Genomic DNA, 16,339 nt, shown 5'->3' on the forward strand with positions numbered 1-16,339 from the left:
CCAATCTGGAGATGAGGTAAGAGCCGTGGCTTCATGCTGAGACCACACACGCAGATATATCTGCCTCCTCTCTGTCACACCGTTAAGCCTTTAGTCTCCTCCTTTGGTGAAATGCACACTCTGTGTTATGATGTGAAAATAAGTGCAGAAAAGGGGACACTTTGTACCAATGAAAGTACTACATGAAGGACGGAGTAGAAAGACAGCACTCTGACAGAGATACTTATGAAGCTGGGCATGTACATATCCCTTCAACTGTGATGATCTGGGCTCAGTTAGAGAGGCAATCTCTCTTAAGTGAACTATATATTTTTAGAGGAAGAGGATTTGTTACTTAAAAATGTAGCTCTAAACTTTTTAAGGCATAATCAGTGATGCCAACATAAACATATTTTGTCAGTCTGTAGTCATGTACCATTAGCGGATTGTAAATAATATCTTTATGCAGGTAGACACACTAGAAGAGAAGGTAACTGGTGATTCACATCAAGCTGGATAAACATGATGAAATAGGCTGAGGACTGTCCGAGCTCTTTTAAAGCTAACAACACTTCAGTTTGGATTTAACCCTGTATGACATATATGCAGCTGCTATTGCAAATGTGATTCATCTGCATCACATACATTTTTTAGGCAGCGTTTGTATTATTTTGTCGTCCAACATGTTATTTTGATTTTGTGTCAGTCATCATCTTGTGAAAGACTTGATATATGTATATATATATATATATATATATATATATATATATATATATATATACTGTATATGTATTCTTTATTTTATATGAATTGCCAGATGCCAGATCTCTTGCATGTAGGTTGCCTGACAGTCACACTGCCACAATCCCACTGTACAATCACGTCTGCACACTGTGTGGAGTAGCCACTGAAAGGGCAGCATTATACGACAGAGCATCTCAAAGCATCAAGCCATAACAATGACAATGAGGCTTGTCCAGAAGTATCACTTCTCTCGGCCTTCGTCTGTCCCTGTGTCCCTCCAACTCTTCTTGTTTTCTCTCTCTCTATATCCTTCTCTCTCTGTCTCTGTGCCTGTCTCATACACGCATCGACACCCACACACACGCAGAAAGAAAGCACATCTTCATTAGCCCTTTGTCTGCAGGCGGTGCTCAGTCTGAGATTGCAGGACTGACCCCTCGCTGTGAGATGTACTGGGGAAATGTTTACCCAAACCCCACAGAATATGCCATTAACCTCTTTCTAGATAGAATACAAACAAGAACCTCCCTCTATGAGGGCAATAAAGACAGGAACACCTATCCAGGACCATCATGACAATCATCTCATTATGAAGCTGCGGGAGGCAGTAACGAGCCAGGGATCCCGGTCACCAGGGACTCTTTCTCCGCAGTGTACCTGTGTGCATAACATTCAGTAAAGTACCTATGAAATGAAGTGAAGTGAAAACAGCTGATTAACCCAACAGTGAGGAATAATATAAAGCCACCCAATCATCAACCACCTCTGGCCCCAGAACCAATCCCTTTACCTACTTTCTTCCCCTCCTACTTCCTGTCTCTACCTCTCTCCCTCCCCAGAGATTCAGGTGGATATCCCGAGGCTCTGATTAAAGCCCCAACCTGGGAGGGTGTCTTGGTTCATGGTGAAAGGAAAAGGGGAGGGGGGCCTGGGCACTGGAGCAGTTTCACGTTCTTAGGGACCCGCGGGCGTAATTCAATCACACCTCGATAATTCCCCTGATGTGAGAGTCGAATCCCCTTCACACACATCAAGTACAGGTACACACCACAAGCTCACGCTGATCCCAGATTGAGGGTCTCCTCCTGGGTGGGCTTAAGAGCCCACTACTGGGTAGGTTTTACCTGTGTTGTTTGAAGAAGCTATTATTTTAATTGAAAAAGTTACTCGCTCCCCAAAGGCAACCGATAGGAAACAGGGGAAAAAAATTTAAAAACGGGAGAGAATTAAAACAAAAAACACCAGATGGTGATATACATGGTAAAAATGATTGTTTATACTTACTGTTTGATTATATGTGATAATGAGAGTGGGATTCCTCAAGGCAATTAGTGTCTGTGGCAGCCATATTGTGAGAGGACAGGGGAAGGACGGCACAGGCTGTTATGAAAGAGCGCTTATCAAATATCTCCGCTGGGGTGATTAGTGTAATAAGACACTGCAAGGTGAGATAGGCCACTCACACTCTTTTTGTATGTCCGTGTGTGTGTGTGTGTGTGTGTGTGTGTGTGTGCATGTGTGTGTAGGTGAGTGAGCAAGAAAGAATGTGTCTGATAGCGAGCAAGAAAGAGGCTGAGAAAGTGTGAGTGACTCTTTCCATCTGTTTCCATACCCGTGTGTGTGCCTGAATGTGTGTGTTAATGTGTACTGTGTCCCCATGTGCTTTGGCGTGTGCACGTATATGTGTGTGTGTGTGTGCAAGTGTGATATAATCCCTATGTTAATGTAGGATCCCATGCCAGGCTGGCTGCCCCAGGGGCTTTAGCCTATGACAGAGGGCAGATCGGGGGCACTTACCCCTGGCAGAGTCTTCTGTTCATGGAGGGCGCTCTGGGCCTTCAGTGCTGACTCTCTGGCGCAGTATGTTAGAAAGGCACATCCTAGAGTATCAGGGAGACAGGAGAGAGATGGGTTTAATCCACAATGAACCACCATTTATGACAAAAAGAAGAAAAACTGTTAAAGTGACAGAGACCATATTGCATTGTTTAAAGAAAGAGTACGTGGTATGTTGTGTTTGTTGGATGCTAAGTAGGACTTTATAGTAGATCACAAAACATGATATCCAAAACATGTAAAGTGATTTTGATGATCTAGGGATTTCAGCATTTAGCACCCATCAAATACAATGTTTAAAATGTAAAAATACCGATTGTGACATATAAGAGATTGAAAAAAGATCAATTTAAGCCTTCTCCATCATCTTTATGTAACCCCGTTTAAGCTGCACAAAGTGTATTTTCAAAAACAGATCTTGATTTTCATTGGCTCTACCATGAAAGTCCATTTAAAATGTACCATGTAAAGCCAGTGTAACATCTCTCCATTGACGTTTGTTCAGAGATTAGGCATCAGTCGACTTAAAAAAAAACACATAAAAACCTTCCAAATGGACCCAGAGATTTGTGATTTGTGAAGTAATTCCAATCTACGCAAGCCATACTATAAGACCTTACAAGCTATTTCCAAAAACATGTATTACATTAAAATGGAATTTATATACTGCTCTGACAATTGGAATGTGGCTCTCTGAAGTTAATAGCTCTATACCCTCAGAGAAAATAACATGCTGGTTGAGAAATAAGATTACAATTTTACACATTTCTTCTCAAAATATGACAACCTCTTCAGATTAGGTTTACTGAACTCATGCAAATGTACACTGTTTATGACAACAATATGTTTGCTATATTGTTTGTATTGTTGTTGTTGTTTTTCTCCATTCAGTTTAATATAGTGAAAAAGACTAAGCTAAATTAAACAGGTGTAAAAACAGGTGTGTTCCTGGAGGTTAAATTTAAATCAGGAGTGATGATTGAAAATGCTTAGTCACCCCAGAAAGGGCGTTATTGTTTTCACATCGTTACTAAAACAATATGCATACTGCTGTCTTATGAATGATTTCCTAGTTATTGAACCAAGCACAGGAAGAAAAAGTAAAACAGTCCTTTTTTTTTTTAGCTACTAAGTTATTAAAATCCTCTGGTGATAAGCGGAAACTCTACCCTCACACATCTCTGGAGACTTTCCTTTAAGTTTTAAAATTCAGGAAAACAGAATGAATATGCATCAATAAATAATTCCTTTACAAAAATGTGACAGCTTTCATTAAAGGGTGAGTGGTTGTTCTGTTATGCGCTTGGCAGAACTGACAGTGGGTGACCCCGTTCAGAAGAGGTTTTGCACTGTGCAGCATAATTTCCCATTACTGCATGTCACACCTGCTGCCAAGGATTCCCATGGGAGAAACGAGACACACACACACACACACACACACACACACAGACTCAGACATACAAATGATACCCTGCGTGCAGCACATAGCACCCATCGCCCCCAAAACCCAGCAACACACTCTGGCTCCCGGCCAAGAGAGCTCCCTTTCACGACAACCTTCACCCACCTCCACAACTAGGCAGTTACTCAAGAGGAAAAATCACCTAAACGACACTGATGAAACAGCATGCCACACAGCAAAGCAGAAAAGTTTGGGAGCCTGGGGAAACACTCTTCATCCTTTGTGACATTACAAAACTGTGAGACATGAACCGAGGTCTCCCTGGGGGGCATGTCGTAGCAAAGGCTTATGGGAATTGTAGGCTGTTGCTAACACTCCTCTTGCTCTAACCTTTTTGGTATTTTCCACCGTGTCACTTTGCTGCATATTGCCAAGACGTTTAGTAAATACGTTGGCAAGATTTCATCACATGATATACTGAAGTGTGACTTAAAAATGTCCCTACCAGAGAGTACGAACTCCGGTAAACTTTTCTTCAACAATGTTTAGCATTAAAGTGTTGTGTTTATGATTTTTAATCCAGTGAAACATAAACTTTGGGTTGAAAGAATTCTTTAATTTCAAAAAATATTTTTATTGTTTATACCTACTCTTTTTAACTTTTTCTAGTAACTAAGTACATTTACATGTACATTTACATAAGAACAATTTTGTGGTAGCTGTAGTTTATTTGCATTACAACTATAGTTTCTGGTTACTTCAGATTAAGATTTGACATGCAAGTGATCAGATGATTAAATATGCATCAATAATACAATATATTACTACTACAAAAACATTGGTACTTTTACTTTAGGAACATTTTGAATGCAGAACTTGTACTCCAAGCGATCTCTCCCCAATCCAAATGTTTCTAGATGCTTTAAGAAAAATAGCATGTGATACTATTAATTCAAATGAATTGTTAAACTAGACTTTTTTGTTCAGTGTAGCCTTTAATATCCAGGCCAGCTGCGTGGCTGCCTCGGCTTCCTGGCGGTGGTGAAAAAACGGCGGGGCTTTAGGAAAGCTTCATATCCAGCAGTGCTGGCTCAGGGGACATCTTAAGCCCAAAGGACTGAGAAAGCCAGTTGTGGAACAGATGAGCATTCAGCTTGGAGAACATGAGGAGAGACACAATGATACAGTTTGAGGGGCGGTAACAAGGATGTAGCAGCTGGTAGCAGGTTAGGGCTGTCAGCTTAAAAGTTTAAGTTGACTAATTGGCATGGGATTACTTTCATACATGCAGGTTATCCCACAGGGTTGTCCTCTTGGTAGTATGTGCAATCACACAAATGGAGCTTTCAAAAACATACCACTTTCATTGTTCAGTATGACACTGAACAATGTGTTCTGCTGCAGTGGTAATGCAGCAGAATGTGCAAACTGATTTAAACTGTCTGCACAACATTACCACAAAAAAACAAACTTTGACAACAAAAGCAGACATGATGTTCACTGTGATGTATTTCAAAACTTGAGGAACTGATGCAAGTCTTTTAAGCCTAGTAAAAAGGATACAATCTGAAATAAACACTGGTTTGGTCCTTTAGTGCTTCAGTGCTTCTCATGCCTGTTGTGGTAGTGCTACATAAGATAAGGTATTCATTTTCAGCAAATAACTCAGATAACGTTTAAACCTTCCTTTGTGAATTCAAGTTTGAATTGACAAAATCTTAAACCAAAGACTGGAGAAAATAAGTCGTAGGCATTAAATGGGAAGAAGAAGAATAGGAGAACATGGCTGTGATGGTGGCAACAGAAGGACTGGTGGCTTTCTGTGATGAGCAGGTTAAGTGGGGTGAAAATAATACTTTGGTAATCAAAGACAATTTACCACACTATAATTTCAGTGGGGGACAGAGGTTCAACACATTATGTTGAAGGCAAATGAAAAAGTAAACCCTGTAAACTAGTTCAAAGACAAAGCCAGAAATGTGAAATGTGTCTTTGCGTTTGCAAGACATGTTTCGAGTAATTACTTAAATAACTCTTTCCCCCCCCCCCTGTAACGCTTCTTCTAAAAGTTTGTTTTAAAATGGAAATTAGTGTGTGCTCACAATTGCATGCATCCAGGCATTAAGAGTAAATTGTGCTTTTTTAAGGCATCAGGTATCTGTAATTGAAATAACTCCAGAACAAATTTGTATAAAATTTCAATTCATTAGCAGTGAATTCATGAATCATGAGCAATTTGCTTTCCTCCAGTCTCCTCACACATGTCTGATCGAAGAATGTTCATTAAATTGGGAAAAGAATGCAAATTCATTTCCAAAGAAGATACAGGCGCAAAAGAAATTATGTAAAACAACTGGATGCTGCTGAATGTGACAGCCTGACCCTCTCATGGGTGCTGAGACAAATACGATGTGAGGAATCATCAACCGCTTCATGTTTCCGTGTTAACCACACTATTACCTGCCGAGCATCTTTCAGTCGATCTACATTCGGCGCGGGCTGTTCGGAGTGGTTAGCTGTCTGCTTCATACACAGCCCCCTTTCTGATGATCAAAGAGGTCATCTGTAGTCTTACGCTACACCTGTCACTCAACTTACACAAACTGTCAATCAACACTTCCTCCACAACGCTCATACTGTATATAAAACCAAATACAGGCTCGGATCTGTAACCCCTTGTGGCCGCTACTAAAAGTCTCAAAACTATTTATTTTTAAAGCCACATAATTGAATTTCACAGAGTACCACAAGACTGTCTATGAATTGAAAAGACACTTTCAAGGATTTGTTGTTACTTTCTATGTCTCATTTGCAATTAGATATTAGTGCCCTACTGAGGTTTTTTATGTCAATTTGGCAGGCTATTTATAGCCAATTACACTGCATGGACCTACCGAGGAGAGGAGAATGGATGAGGATATTTAACGTCTCTTTGTATCTCTTGCTCCTGGCTGTGTGGTGCAGCTCAGAGTCCCTGCTCTCAGCATCAGAGACGGATTGATAGATAACGCTACTCAAGCAAAAGATTTGCCCCCCACTAACATTCAGCATGTCTGAACAATGCATGCGTTCTGGCACTGACACTAAGTATTATGATAATGTAGTGCTCAGCGAAATGATGGATGTTAAACAGCACGACCTGGCTGCACAACACACTGACGAGCGAGCACCGCGCACGCCAATAGTGTCAAGTCATCCCACATGCTGCATAAGGCTCCCTGACGACACACAAACTATCAAATCGACATTAAAGGCAAGAGCGTCTAACAACTACGGAAAGGATATAATCATCCGTTAAAAGAAACGGATGAAAAAAAAAAAAACGCCTTCTGAAGATACAGCAACACTAATCCACTGAATTTGTACAGGAAAATATTAAATACAAAATTCCCCAGATATTCAGATGAGTCCCTGGAGAACCCCTAAATGCCCAAAGTAAGAATTCACAAAGCATAAAACATCTGTTCAAAGTGATGCAGTACATTCCACATGAATTAGTCATGAGCAAACATGACATATTTTGATCTGCCCTTAAATCCATAATTATGGTGCAATTCTTTGTCACAGGACTCGAGCTGTGAAAAAAGGTAGTGCTGCAAATCATCCATTAGGTACGGTTTACTAACTGATGCCAACAGCCATATACGTCATCTATCCGAAACAAATCAAATCTCTCTCAACCACAAACTAAGCTCGAAGAGGGATTTCAAAGTAGCAGTCAAACTATATGCATGGCACTGCACTAAATATTTATGAACTTTATGTTTTTAGGGATCGTGGAGCCAAGCTGATTATATCCTCTTAACTCTGCTCTGAAAAATGTTTGTGTTACTATTTATGTAAAAATGTGGATTGAATTTGTGACAATGTTACAAGTTCGGGAGCCTTCCGGGACTTTGACATAATAGCGAGCCAATATCCATTGACATCTTATGCATTTTTGAGAACTAAACAGAACACAAACCACTTTTGAAACTGCTGTGCAATACATATACTTTGACAAACGATCATTGCAAAAACGTATATTGTATAGAGGCGAAGGAAATGACTCGAGGTCTATCTTGATGACAGTATTGTGTAACAATCAATCAATGTATTCATCCTGGCAGTACAACATCAGGCTCAAATGAAACTTTCCACTGCACTGTTAGTTGTAGAGTGTGTGAAGTTGTGAAGATGTTTAAACTCTCATCCGATTTCTCGCAGGTGGCAGACATTGAGATTTCTTGTGACGCAAACATCTAACACCCTTACATGACATCATGAAGTGAACAACCCAGAGAGGTTAAAATGTCAAGACCTCACCACCAACACATTGAAACAATGAAACCTCTGGGATGAGTAGCATAATGTCTTCAACTGTAAAACTACAGTCCAATGGGTAATTCAATTTCAGCCTCATGCTAACACTTATACAGCCGGTGTGTTTTCGTCCAATTGGTGTTTTGACCAAACATAATGTTTCACTGTATTGAAGTGATGGACCAGAAAACTGAAAATCATTTCCCTCTTTAGAGAACTTCTTTAAACCTGCAATAACTATTTTTATTCGGCCCTTGGCAGTAGCAAAAACCAAATGAACACACCATATTATCACCCTTTAAGTTGATTTAGCAGATTTATTGACAGACAGTTGTTTATTTACAGATCTAGCAGACATTGAGCAATAGCATTAACGTTCTTTTGGAGTCGCGTTCATGGCCACCTGCTGTAAGTCCAATATTCGTTCCCTTTAGCATTGTTTTCAGTCCCAAGTATCTCCTAAGGAAAATGTATGGATGCTCTAATGTCCAGCAGCTTGGCACTAATTCAGACTGTGTTTCAGAAGTGGACTTAGTCGCCATGACGTCATCCATTGGTTTGTGGACTGCTGTTTTGAAGCCATCTTGGTTTTGGCAACCAGAAGTGACACGAGAGGGTGGAGTTAAGTACAATTGAACGCTGAACAAGACATTTTTTAGACAACCAAAAATGTTACAGTTAACTTTCATGAACTGAAAACACACTGTGAAAAGGTAAACATCATGCTGTATTTAAGAAGACTTAAAACTGGCGATTGAGACCATAAACTCATGTTTACAATGTCCACTGAGGTAATTAGTCAAGTGAGAAGAGGGGTCATTTTCTCATAGATGTCCATACAATGTGACTTATGTTTGCAACCAGAGGAGCCCCCTGCTGGCCATTTGAAAGAATGCAAGTTTAAGGCACTTCTGCATCCGCTTCAATTTTTACCTCTGTGAAGAGGACCTGCTCTGTATGTAGATATAAATGACTCATTCTAAGGTAACGAAAACACAATGATTCTTATTTTCAGGTGATTATACACTAACGAAAACATACTTATTCACAGTCCATTCCATACTGCCTAGATTCCCCTAAATGCTATACACTGGACCTTTGAATATAAAACTTTACACAATATAAACTTCACTTTCGAGCTTAGGTTTTATATCCCAATTGATTTCAGCACCTAAATGAGGAGGAAAATGTTTAACAGTGTGGCAAGACACAGTTTTCTAATTTATTGATAAATAAAAATCATACGTATTTTTATTATCATTCAATTGCGTTCACTTGCTTTTTAAAGAGGACTTATGTACGTTTTGGTAGTTTTATATACTATTTTTCTGAAACAATTAAATTTCATATTGATGAAGTCTGTGTAAGCTGCATGAGGACAATGTAAGTGGGCTTTGAGATAGGATTGTTTGTCAAATGAAATCACAATTAATAAAAAAGTTAGAAGTCTACTGATATAGAAGACTGCCGTGCTGACCTTGGTGTGTTGTTTACAACATAATTCAGTTTGAAGAAGCCCAAGTACTTTTTTAAGTTAAGTAATAAATTTGCCTTCAATTACCCTGCAAAAGCTTTTCTTGGTTTTAGAATGGCCATTCATTCAGTGTTTTAAACCGCTCTCCTTGAGTGACACCGCACATGATACACTACATACTTCTGTTTTGTTCACGACACTAATCCCATTTTCTTACTCTAGTTCGTTCTTGCTTCGGTCTACAGGTATCACACATCGACGCAGCATGAGGCATGAACATGGTTTAGGTAAGTGGCCAATAAGAAAAACTCATCCATATAATGCATTGGTGAAATCTTATTAAAAGTGCACGCCTGTGCTCCCAAAGTGACTTTGAATGTCATGCCGGATGAAGTGGGCATAATGCATACATCAGAGTGGCCTTGGAGGGGGATGATTTGAACGGGCATACAGTCTGGCTTTGGAACAGGATTATCCGTCCGGAGGCAACCATCCTCTGGAGTGTTGACATTCAGGGACAGTCGAGGACGGGCGTAAACAACACGAACATCAGAAATATTGTTTTAATCGATCACTGGGCTCCAAAGAGGAACAACGGAAAGTGAAGGAGCAGGTTGAGCACCGGCGACTGGTGGCCGGGGAACAGGTGGTGCATGGAGACCTTCAGGGCTGCACACACAACAAAGCAAGGCTGAGCCCACACTCATTTCTCCCGAACTTGACTTGCACTGATCAATAAGATCATGAACTGCAGCCACTAACATATCATACATAATTTGCCTGCCTTGTGAATAGATCATTTTTACTCAGAGTGAACTGATTGTGATTTCAATGCTACATGTGTGCATGCGTGATTTAAAATTATATATAAAATGTAAAAGATAATTAACAACTATCTACAAAATATTATAAATAGCAAAGAGCAGCAGTGCCATAATAATAATAATGTACTTTATCTGATAATAAACTGGAGGACAGCCTGCTCATGGTGACACGGATAGTGCTGGAAGTGTGACCTTATTTTGTATTTCCATTCCAATAAAATGAATGTTTAAAACATTAACAAACAAAGTCTAAAATTATAATTAAAATAGTGATAATAGTTTGTTATTACATTTGAATGATTATTAGATTTCCCTTAGCCACAATAGGATACTATCAAACATTACTGGAAAAGCTGTTGCAATTTAAGGCTTGTAATAAAAAAAACATATCAACATCTAAATGCAAAACGGAATAAAGCTACTGCCTTTCAAAATTTGGTTTGTTTTATAATATTTGTTTTTACATGAAATGTACAAATATAAAAAGATAAGTGCATAATAGCAGTAAGTTGTGTTTAACCAGACTCGGACTTTGAATTTTGCACTTGGATTTTATTTGTGACTTACTATACTCAAATACCCAACCCGCTCTCTGGCATTCACCATTATAACTATCATTAGAAATGATCGATCCTTGACTAATTACTAAGTGAATACTGATCCCGCTCGTTTTGGACAATGAGGGGGACAGCGGGGGTGAGAACAGAGCAAGCGAGAAGACGATGCATGCTGGATCTCAGCCTCTACTATTATCCTGCTTTGTACTTCCTGACTGCAACCCGCCCACGGAGCAGTATTACAATACAGCTGCCGTGTAAATAGTACTTTCCACAGATAACGACGTCCGAAAAGTAGGCTACATATTAGCCGACTAAAAGGTCAAAGCAGCATGCCAGCACCACGTTAATCACGGATGCTGATTGCCTGATAATGGTTTGCACGTTCCGCTCCCCTGAAAGCATTTATTTATCTCCGACAATATGCTGCAAATGGATCTGTGATGCGGATCAGACGGATTCTCTTTCAGTCTTTTTTAGTTGTGGAGATATTTCTGCAGCTGCAGAAATAACACAGCATCCAGCGCTTGCCTGTCCCGCCCCCTTAAACTGGGATGCTCAGCACATGAGAGTCAATGTAAACACACAAAGGCGTTTTCAGCTGGAGTATTCACGTGGATGGGCTGGACGCTGTAACAATTAACCCTCCACTCTCAAAGCAATTCACTTCCACGTGTTCTCCCTCTTACGCCTTAGATATTTGCGTGTGTAGGTGTGTGTGTGTGTGTGTGTGTGTGTGCGCGTGTGTGTGTGTGTGTGTGTGTGTGTGTGTGTGTGTGTGTGTGTGTGTGTGTGTGTGTGTGTGTGTGTGTGTGTGTGTGAATGCTCTACGGGGCTCCCACTCTGTCCCAAAAATCTGAAAATGAACACACTTTTCATGCTCTCTGCCCCATAACTGAATTGGGACGCTCTTTGATTTGTCTCTCTCTTTCTCCCTCCCGCTTTCTCCCTCTCTCTCTCTCTCTCTCTCGCTCTCTCTCCTTTAAATTTGTAAAGGAACACAAAAGTAAAGATACCGAAATAACCAACCTTTATGCATTCCCGTAAATCTGTCTTTCAGTACAGTGAGTTCGTATATCTTTCCGAATTCCTCAAACAGGGGTTTCAGGTCTTTTTCCTCCAGGTTTCTGGGAATCTGCCCGATGAAAAGCTTGATGGCGTCGTGGTCCTTCATTGGAATGGTGTTCTGGCCGATGGTAAGCCCGTTCATCCTGCCGGCGCTGTTCGTGGTGCTGAATCCATTCTCTTGCTGCACTCCGTTTGCAGTGACTGTAGCCATCTTTCCTCAATGGGCCGGTGAGCTGCGCTCTCTCTCACTCTCTCTCTCTCTCTCTCTCTCTCTCTCTCTCTCTCCTCTCTCTCTCTATAGTCAACTGCACAGAGCACACTCCCCCCCCCCTGTTATATCGTCCTCTCTCCCGACTCCTCCGGTTTTCCCTCCCTACTCACTCTACTTCTTTTACGCCCCCTTGTTTGGAATCAGCCGTCTTTATTTTTTTCTTATGCTTTATGTGTTTTCATATTTTAAGCACCCCCCCCCCCCCCCCTCTACCCGTGACGTCAGCTCGTACTCATGAACCGACCACGCCCACCACATAATTTGCATAATGAGCGCGGCCCAGACCAATGAGAGAGCAGGATGACTGAGGTCCCACAGGGTAGAATATGGAAGTAAACATTTATTTAGAGTGGAAAGCTTGGGGCATTTTAACAGCAAAGGCAGCATGTGTGCTATACATTATGTTCTGCTTATGCAGGTCATTTAGTTTTGTTTTAGCAATGAGGCAAAAGTTGGGTTGGTTTAGGGGGAATAGTAGCTTTGTAATGGCAGCCCATGTAATTCTCTAAGACTCATTGTGATGACTCATCAGTAGTTTTAAATATTAATTAAAAGAAACTGGTGAATTTTGGTGGATATATCTTAGGTACATTTAATTATTGTACAATGGACGACTGATGGCACCAAAGAGCCCTGTCGTCATGACACTTCTGGTAAGCCAGACCCGGGTGTGCTGCTAAACAGTTGCATTCATCTGGCATACTGGGCCTAAAAAAGTCCCCGGCAGATGTTTAAGAAGAAAACCAGCAGGGATGGAGGTCCAGAGGACTATTCATAAAAGAAACTGCTGTGAAGCCTTGTAGAAATGTTCTCTACAGCTGTGGTTCTCAATCCTGGACCTCAGGAGCCAGGGCCCTGCTGGCTTTCATTCTAACCATCGGGATGCCAGGGGAATGCTATAAACTACCTGGGAGGACTGAGAACCACCACTCCTAGTACTGTGTTCTACTGGTCTAATATTATAATGTATAATATTTTTCATGGCAGCTAGGGGCGCATAAATACTTAATACAATTCCAAATGTACATGCTTTTAAATGAAAACTGTTGGAGTTTAAAACACAGATCCTCTTGTTGAGAAAATGAGGCTCCGCCAGTAAGTTTTTCATGTCAATTGATGACAGTTACCCTTCTGCCATCAAGTACTGTCATTGTTTTTTACACGTCTTCATATGTGTGTTATGATCTTCCCTCATGTTTTAGAGTATGTTTTTCTCAAACATATCAGTGGGAAGTTTTGTAACTCATTGGTACTTTTCAGAGCATATTCAGAGGGTTGAATGCATTCAGCATTCGGCTTCTTTCATTTAGACGGATGATTTGGAAGGAAAATGGAAGCTTGGTCAGGTGCTCTGATCAAAGGCATTTTCGGGTAAATAATTAAAAAGATCGCAGCATGATGGAATGCAACACGCAGCCGTCTTTTGAGTGTAATTTAAAAACAAACATGCTACTCTTTCTTCACTTCAAGAGGACATTGTGAGCAGATGACAAATAAGGAGAGAAATAAAAACACTGTTGTTTGAAATTATGTCAGTTCAGACCTCAGGATTCAGAGCTGCCTTGTGTCACTGTCCGTGGTGCTGAATCAACACTGCCATTCAGAGACCGTGAAATAGATTGTTGGAGCTACAATTTTAACAGAACATGTTTGCACTACAAATTTTCCACGCCCTCTCCATCTATCTGCTGTGTACAATTTCCAAACTTGTCTGTCCCTTACTTCACGCAGGGAATGATGCATTCAACGCCACTCTTCAGAATAGTTTTGTTATTCATGCAAGTGAGCATGGGCACTGCCAGTATTGCATTACTCGCACACAGAAAGGTCTAATTAGTGCAGATGGGAATATAACATCAATACAAGGGCAGTCCGACTCACACTGATATGAGTAATTATTCTTGATATGACTGCATTTTTGTGGATCGTGTATCAATGATTGATTGCATGTGGCAACTTCATTATGATAATTGTTAATAAGAGCTGCACGCTAGCATATAGAGTAATACGATATCCCCTGTTTAAGGGTCTTAGAGCAAGACATGGAGTCTCTGACAACTCCAGAGCTGGTGTTCTGTAACGAAGCATGACCTCTGATCCTCTTGTGGATTTGGGCGAGAAACGTGCTATCAGAGGAAGATCACAAAAAATGGCGTGTCCGGTGTTGAAATGACTTCAAACCTCTGTTAGGTCAGAATTAATTGGCTTGTAAAAAGATGCTTTCTATCTATCTGTCTGTCTATCTGTCTGTCTGTCTGTCTGTCTGTCTGTCTGTCTGTCTGTCTGTCTGTCTGTTTATTTGCATGCAAATGAGCTAAGAGTATTCTATTCTACATTTATTGTATTCAAATGACTGAAAACGTTGTCATGACTAATTCAACAAAATCAGCATTTCCCAAGAAGATACATTTGACATTTGAATGCCTTCTGTGAGTTACTTCGTGCTTATTTTATCAGAGGAATCTTATCTGTCATAAATAGACAACGGGATGGCCACCTTTTTCAAAACTATCTTCCAGTACCATAAGCACATACAATGTTGTCGCACTGTACCCAATGAACATTTTTGGCCACTAGGTAGTTTAGAAGTCAGCTTTGATGGATTATGAGCTGTTCGCTGTTTGCTGTTCGCTTTACAGGTGCACATGTGTGTGTGTGTGTGTGTGTGTGTGTGTGCGTGTCTCTGTGTGTGTGTTCATGTTCACCCGTGATGCCTGTCAGAGTGAACGATCTTTGGGGATAGTTGTATTCTGAGAGCAACTAACAGTAACATCTGGCACTGCATTGGCTTTGTTATGAATATTTATTTTCTATTTAATCATGTCTTTGTAGACCATCTCAAATAAATCCTGCGGAGTTTTTCGCTCTGAATGGGGAGCCAAAACACAACGGGTCTCCCTTGTCAGTACCATCAGGGTCATTCTTTCCCACAAAGACATAGCTAATTTAGCTTCAGTGCTGCGTATTGGCTTTGTGATTTTTGTTTCCTTGCTTTTGTCATTTCTCTGCGGGATAGTTTGCCTGCACAGCTGGGAAGACTTGGAAACTGCCTGGCAGGAGGATATGCAGGTATTGCATGATCTCTTCAATTATGCCTGTCTGTAAGCATCCTCTTTGTTCGAACACAGGCAAGCGTGTCAGAAAGGTTGACAGGGTTCTTCTTCTCGTCTGTGCCAAGCTCAGCACCTGGATGGTTGAACAGGGCACCTCTGTCGATTGCTCTCCTTTCAGACAAAAGAGCAGTCGGAATAGTTCCAGCTGTGTTTGTGAAGTGGGTATAAACTTGAAAGAAGAACAAAACTGTGGAAAAGAAGTCCCTCAAGGATCTTGCACACCTAGAGACACATTTCCCTCAAATTATTTTCTTATTATTTCTGGATGGAAACTGTATTCGCCCATTAGCAATGAGCAAGGAGTTTTGCCTCAGTAGGCCAACTAGGATTGGAATCGGGAGGGGGCGTGGACATGGTAAATGTGTCCGCAAAATCATTTCCAGACTAATGCAAATATTTACCCTGAGTATTTCACAGTATAACTGTAGTCCTGAGTGAGTGCCATTTCCTTTTTTTATTACCAAAATTATTCACACCACTGTCAAGGTGACTTGTTGGAATGTCACAGACACACCACTTGAAACACCTCCCAAAAATATAGTCCCTTGAAGGAGCAAAATCAGTGACATAAGTCATGCATTGTGCAAAGCAGCTTGGTGTCATGCACAATTCCTTTATACTGTGTGTTCATTATCCCATTAAACTGGATATATGGAGTGGGCCAGGTGGAACGTAGTCATGCATGAACATTTTTCACTGTCTGTTTTGTAGAGTGAGTCCAAAAGGAGAGCATCCATTGATATTCATGGCACAACCAGTATGAGGTGTG

At 40.7% G+C, this 16,339-nt stretch overlaps 1 protein-coding gene across 1 annotated transcript in view; it reads right to left on the reverse strand.

Moving 5' to 3' along the window:
• celf6 (CUGBP Elav-like family member 6) overlaps positions 1 to 12,344 on the reverse strand; it is a 130,683-nt gene extending 118,339 nt beyond the window's left edge. The window contains exons 1-2 of the mRNA XM_076077955.1: positions 12,148 to 12,344; positions 2,521 to 2,603 (exon numbers count right to left, since the gene is read on the reverse strand). Coding sequence (XP_075934070.1) covers positions 2,521 to 2,603; positions 12,148 to 12,328 — 264 coding nt within the window. The 5' untranslated portion in view covers positions 12,329 to 12,344. The remainder of the gene's footprint in view (positions 1 to 2,520; positions 2,604 to 12,147) is intronic.
• Between the last annotated feature and the right edge of the window lie 3,995 nt (positions 12,345 to 16,339).

Source organism: Anarhichas minor, unplaced genomic scaffold (assembly GCF_050575085.1).
Source record: "Anarhichas minor isolate MPS153535 unplaced genomic scaffold, ASM5057508v1 ptg000062l, whole genome shotgun sequence".
NCBI classification, from domain to species: domain Eukaryota; kingdom Metazoa; phylum Chordata; class Actinopteri; order Perciformes; family Anarhichadidae; genus Anarhichas; species Anarhichas minor.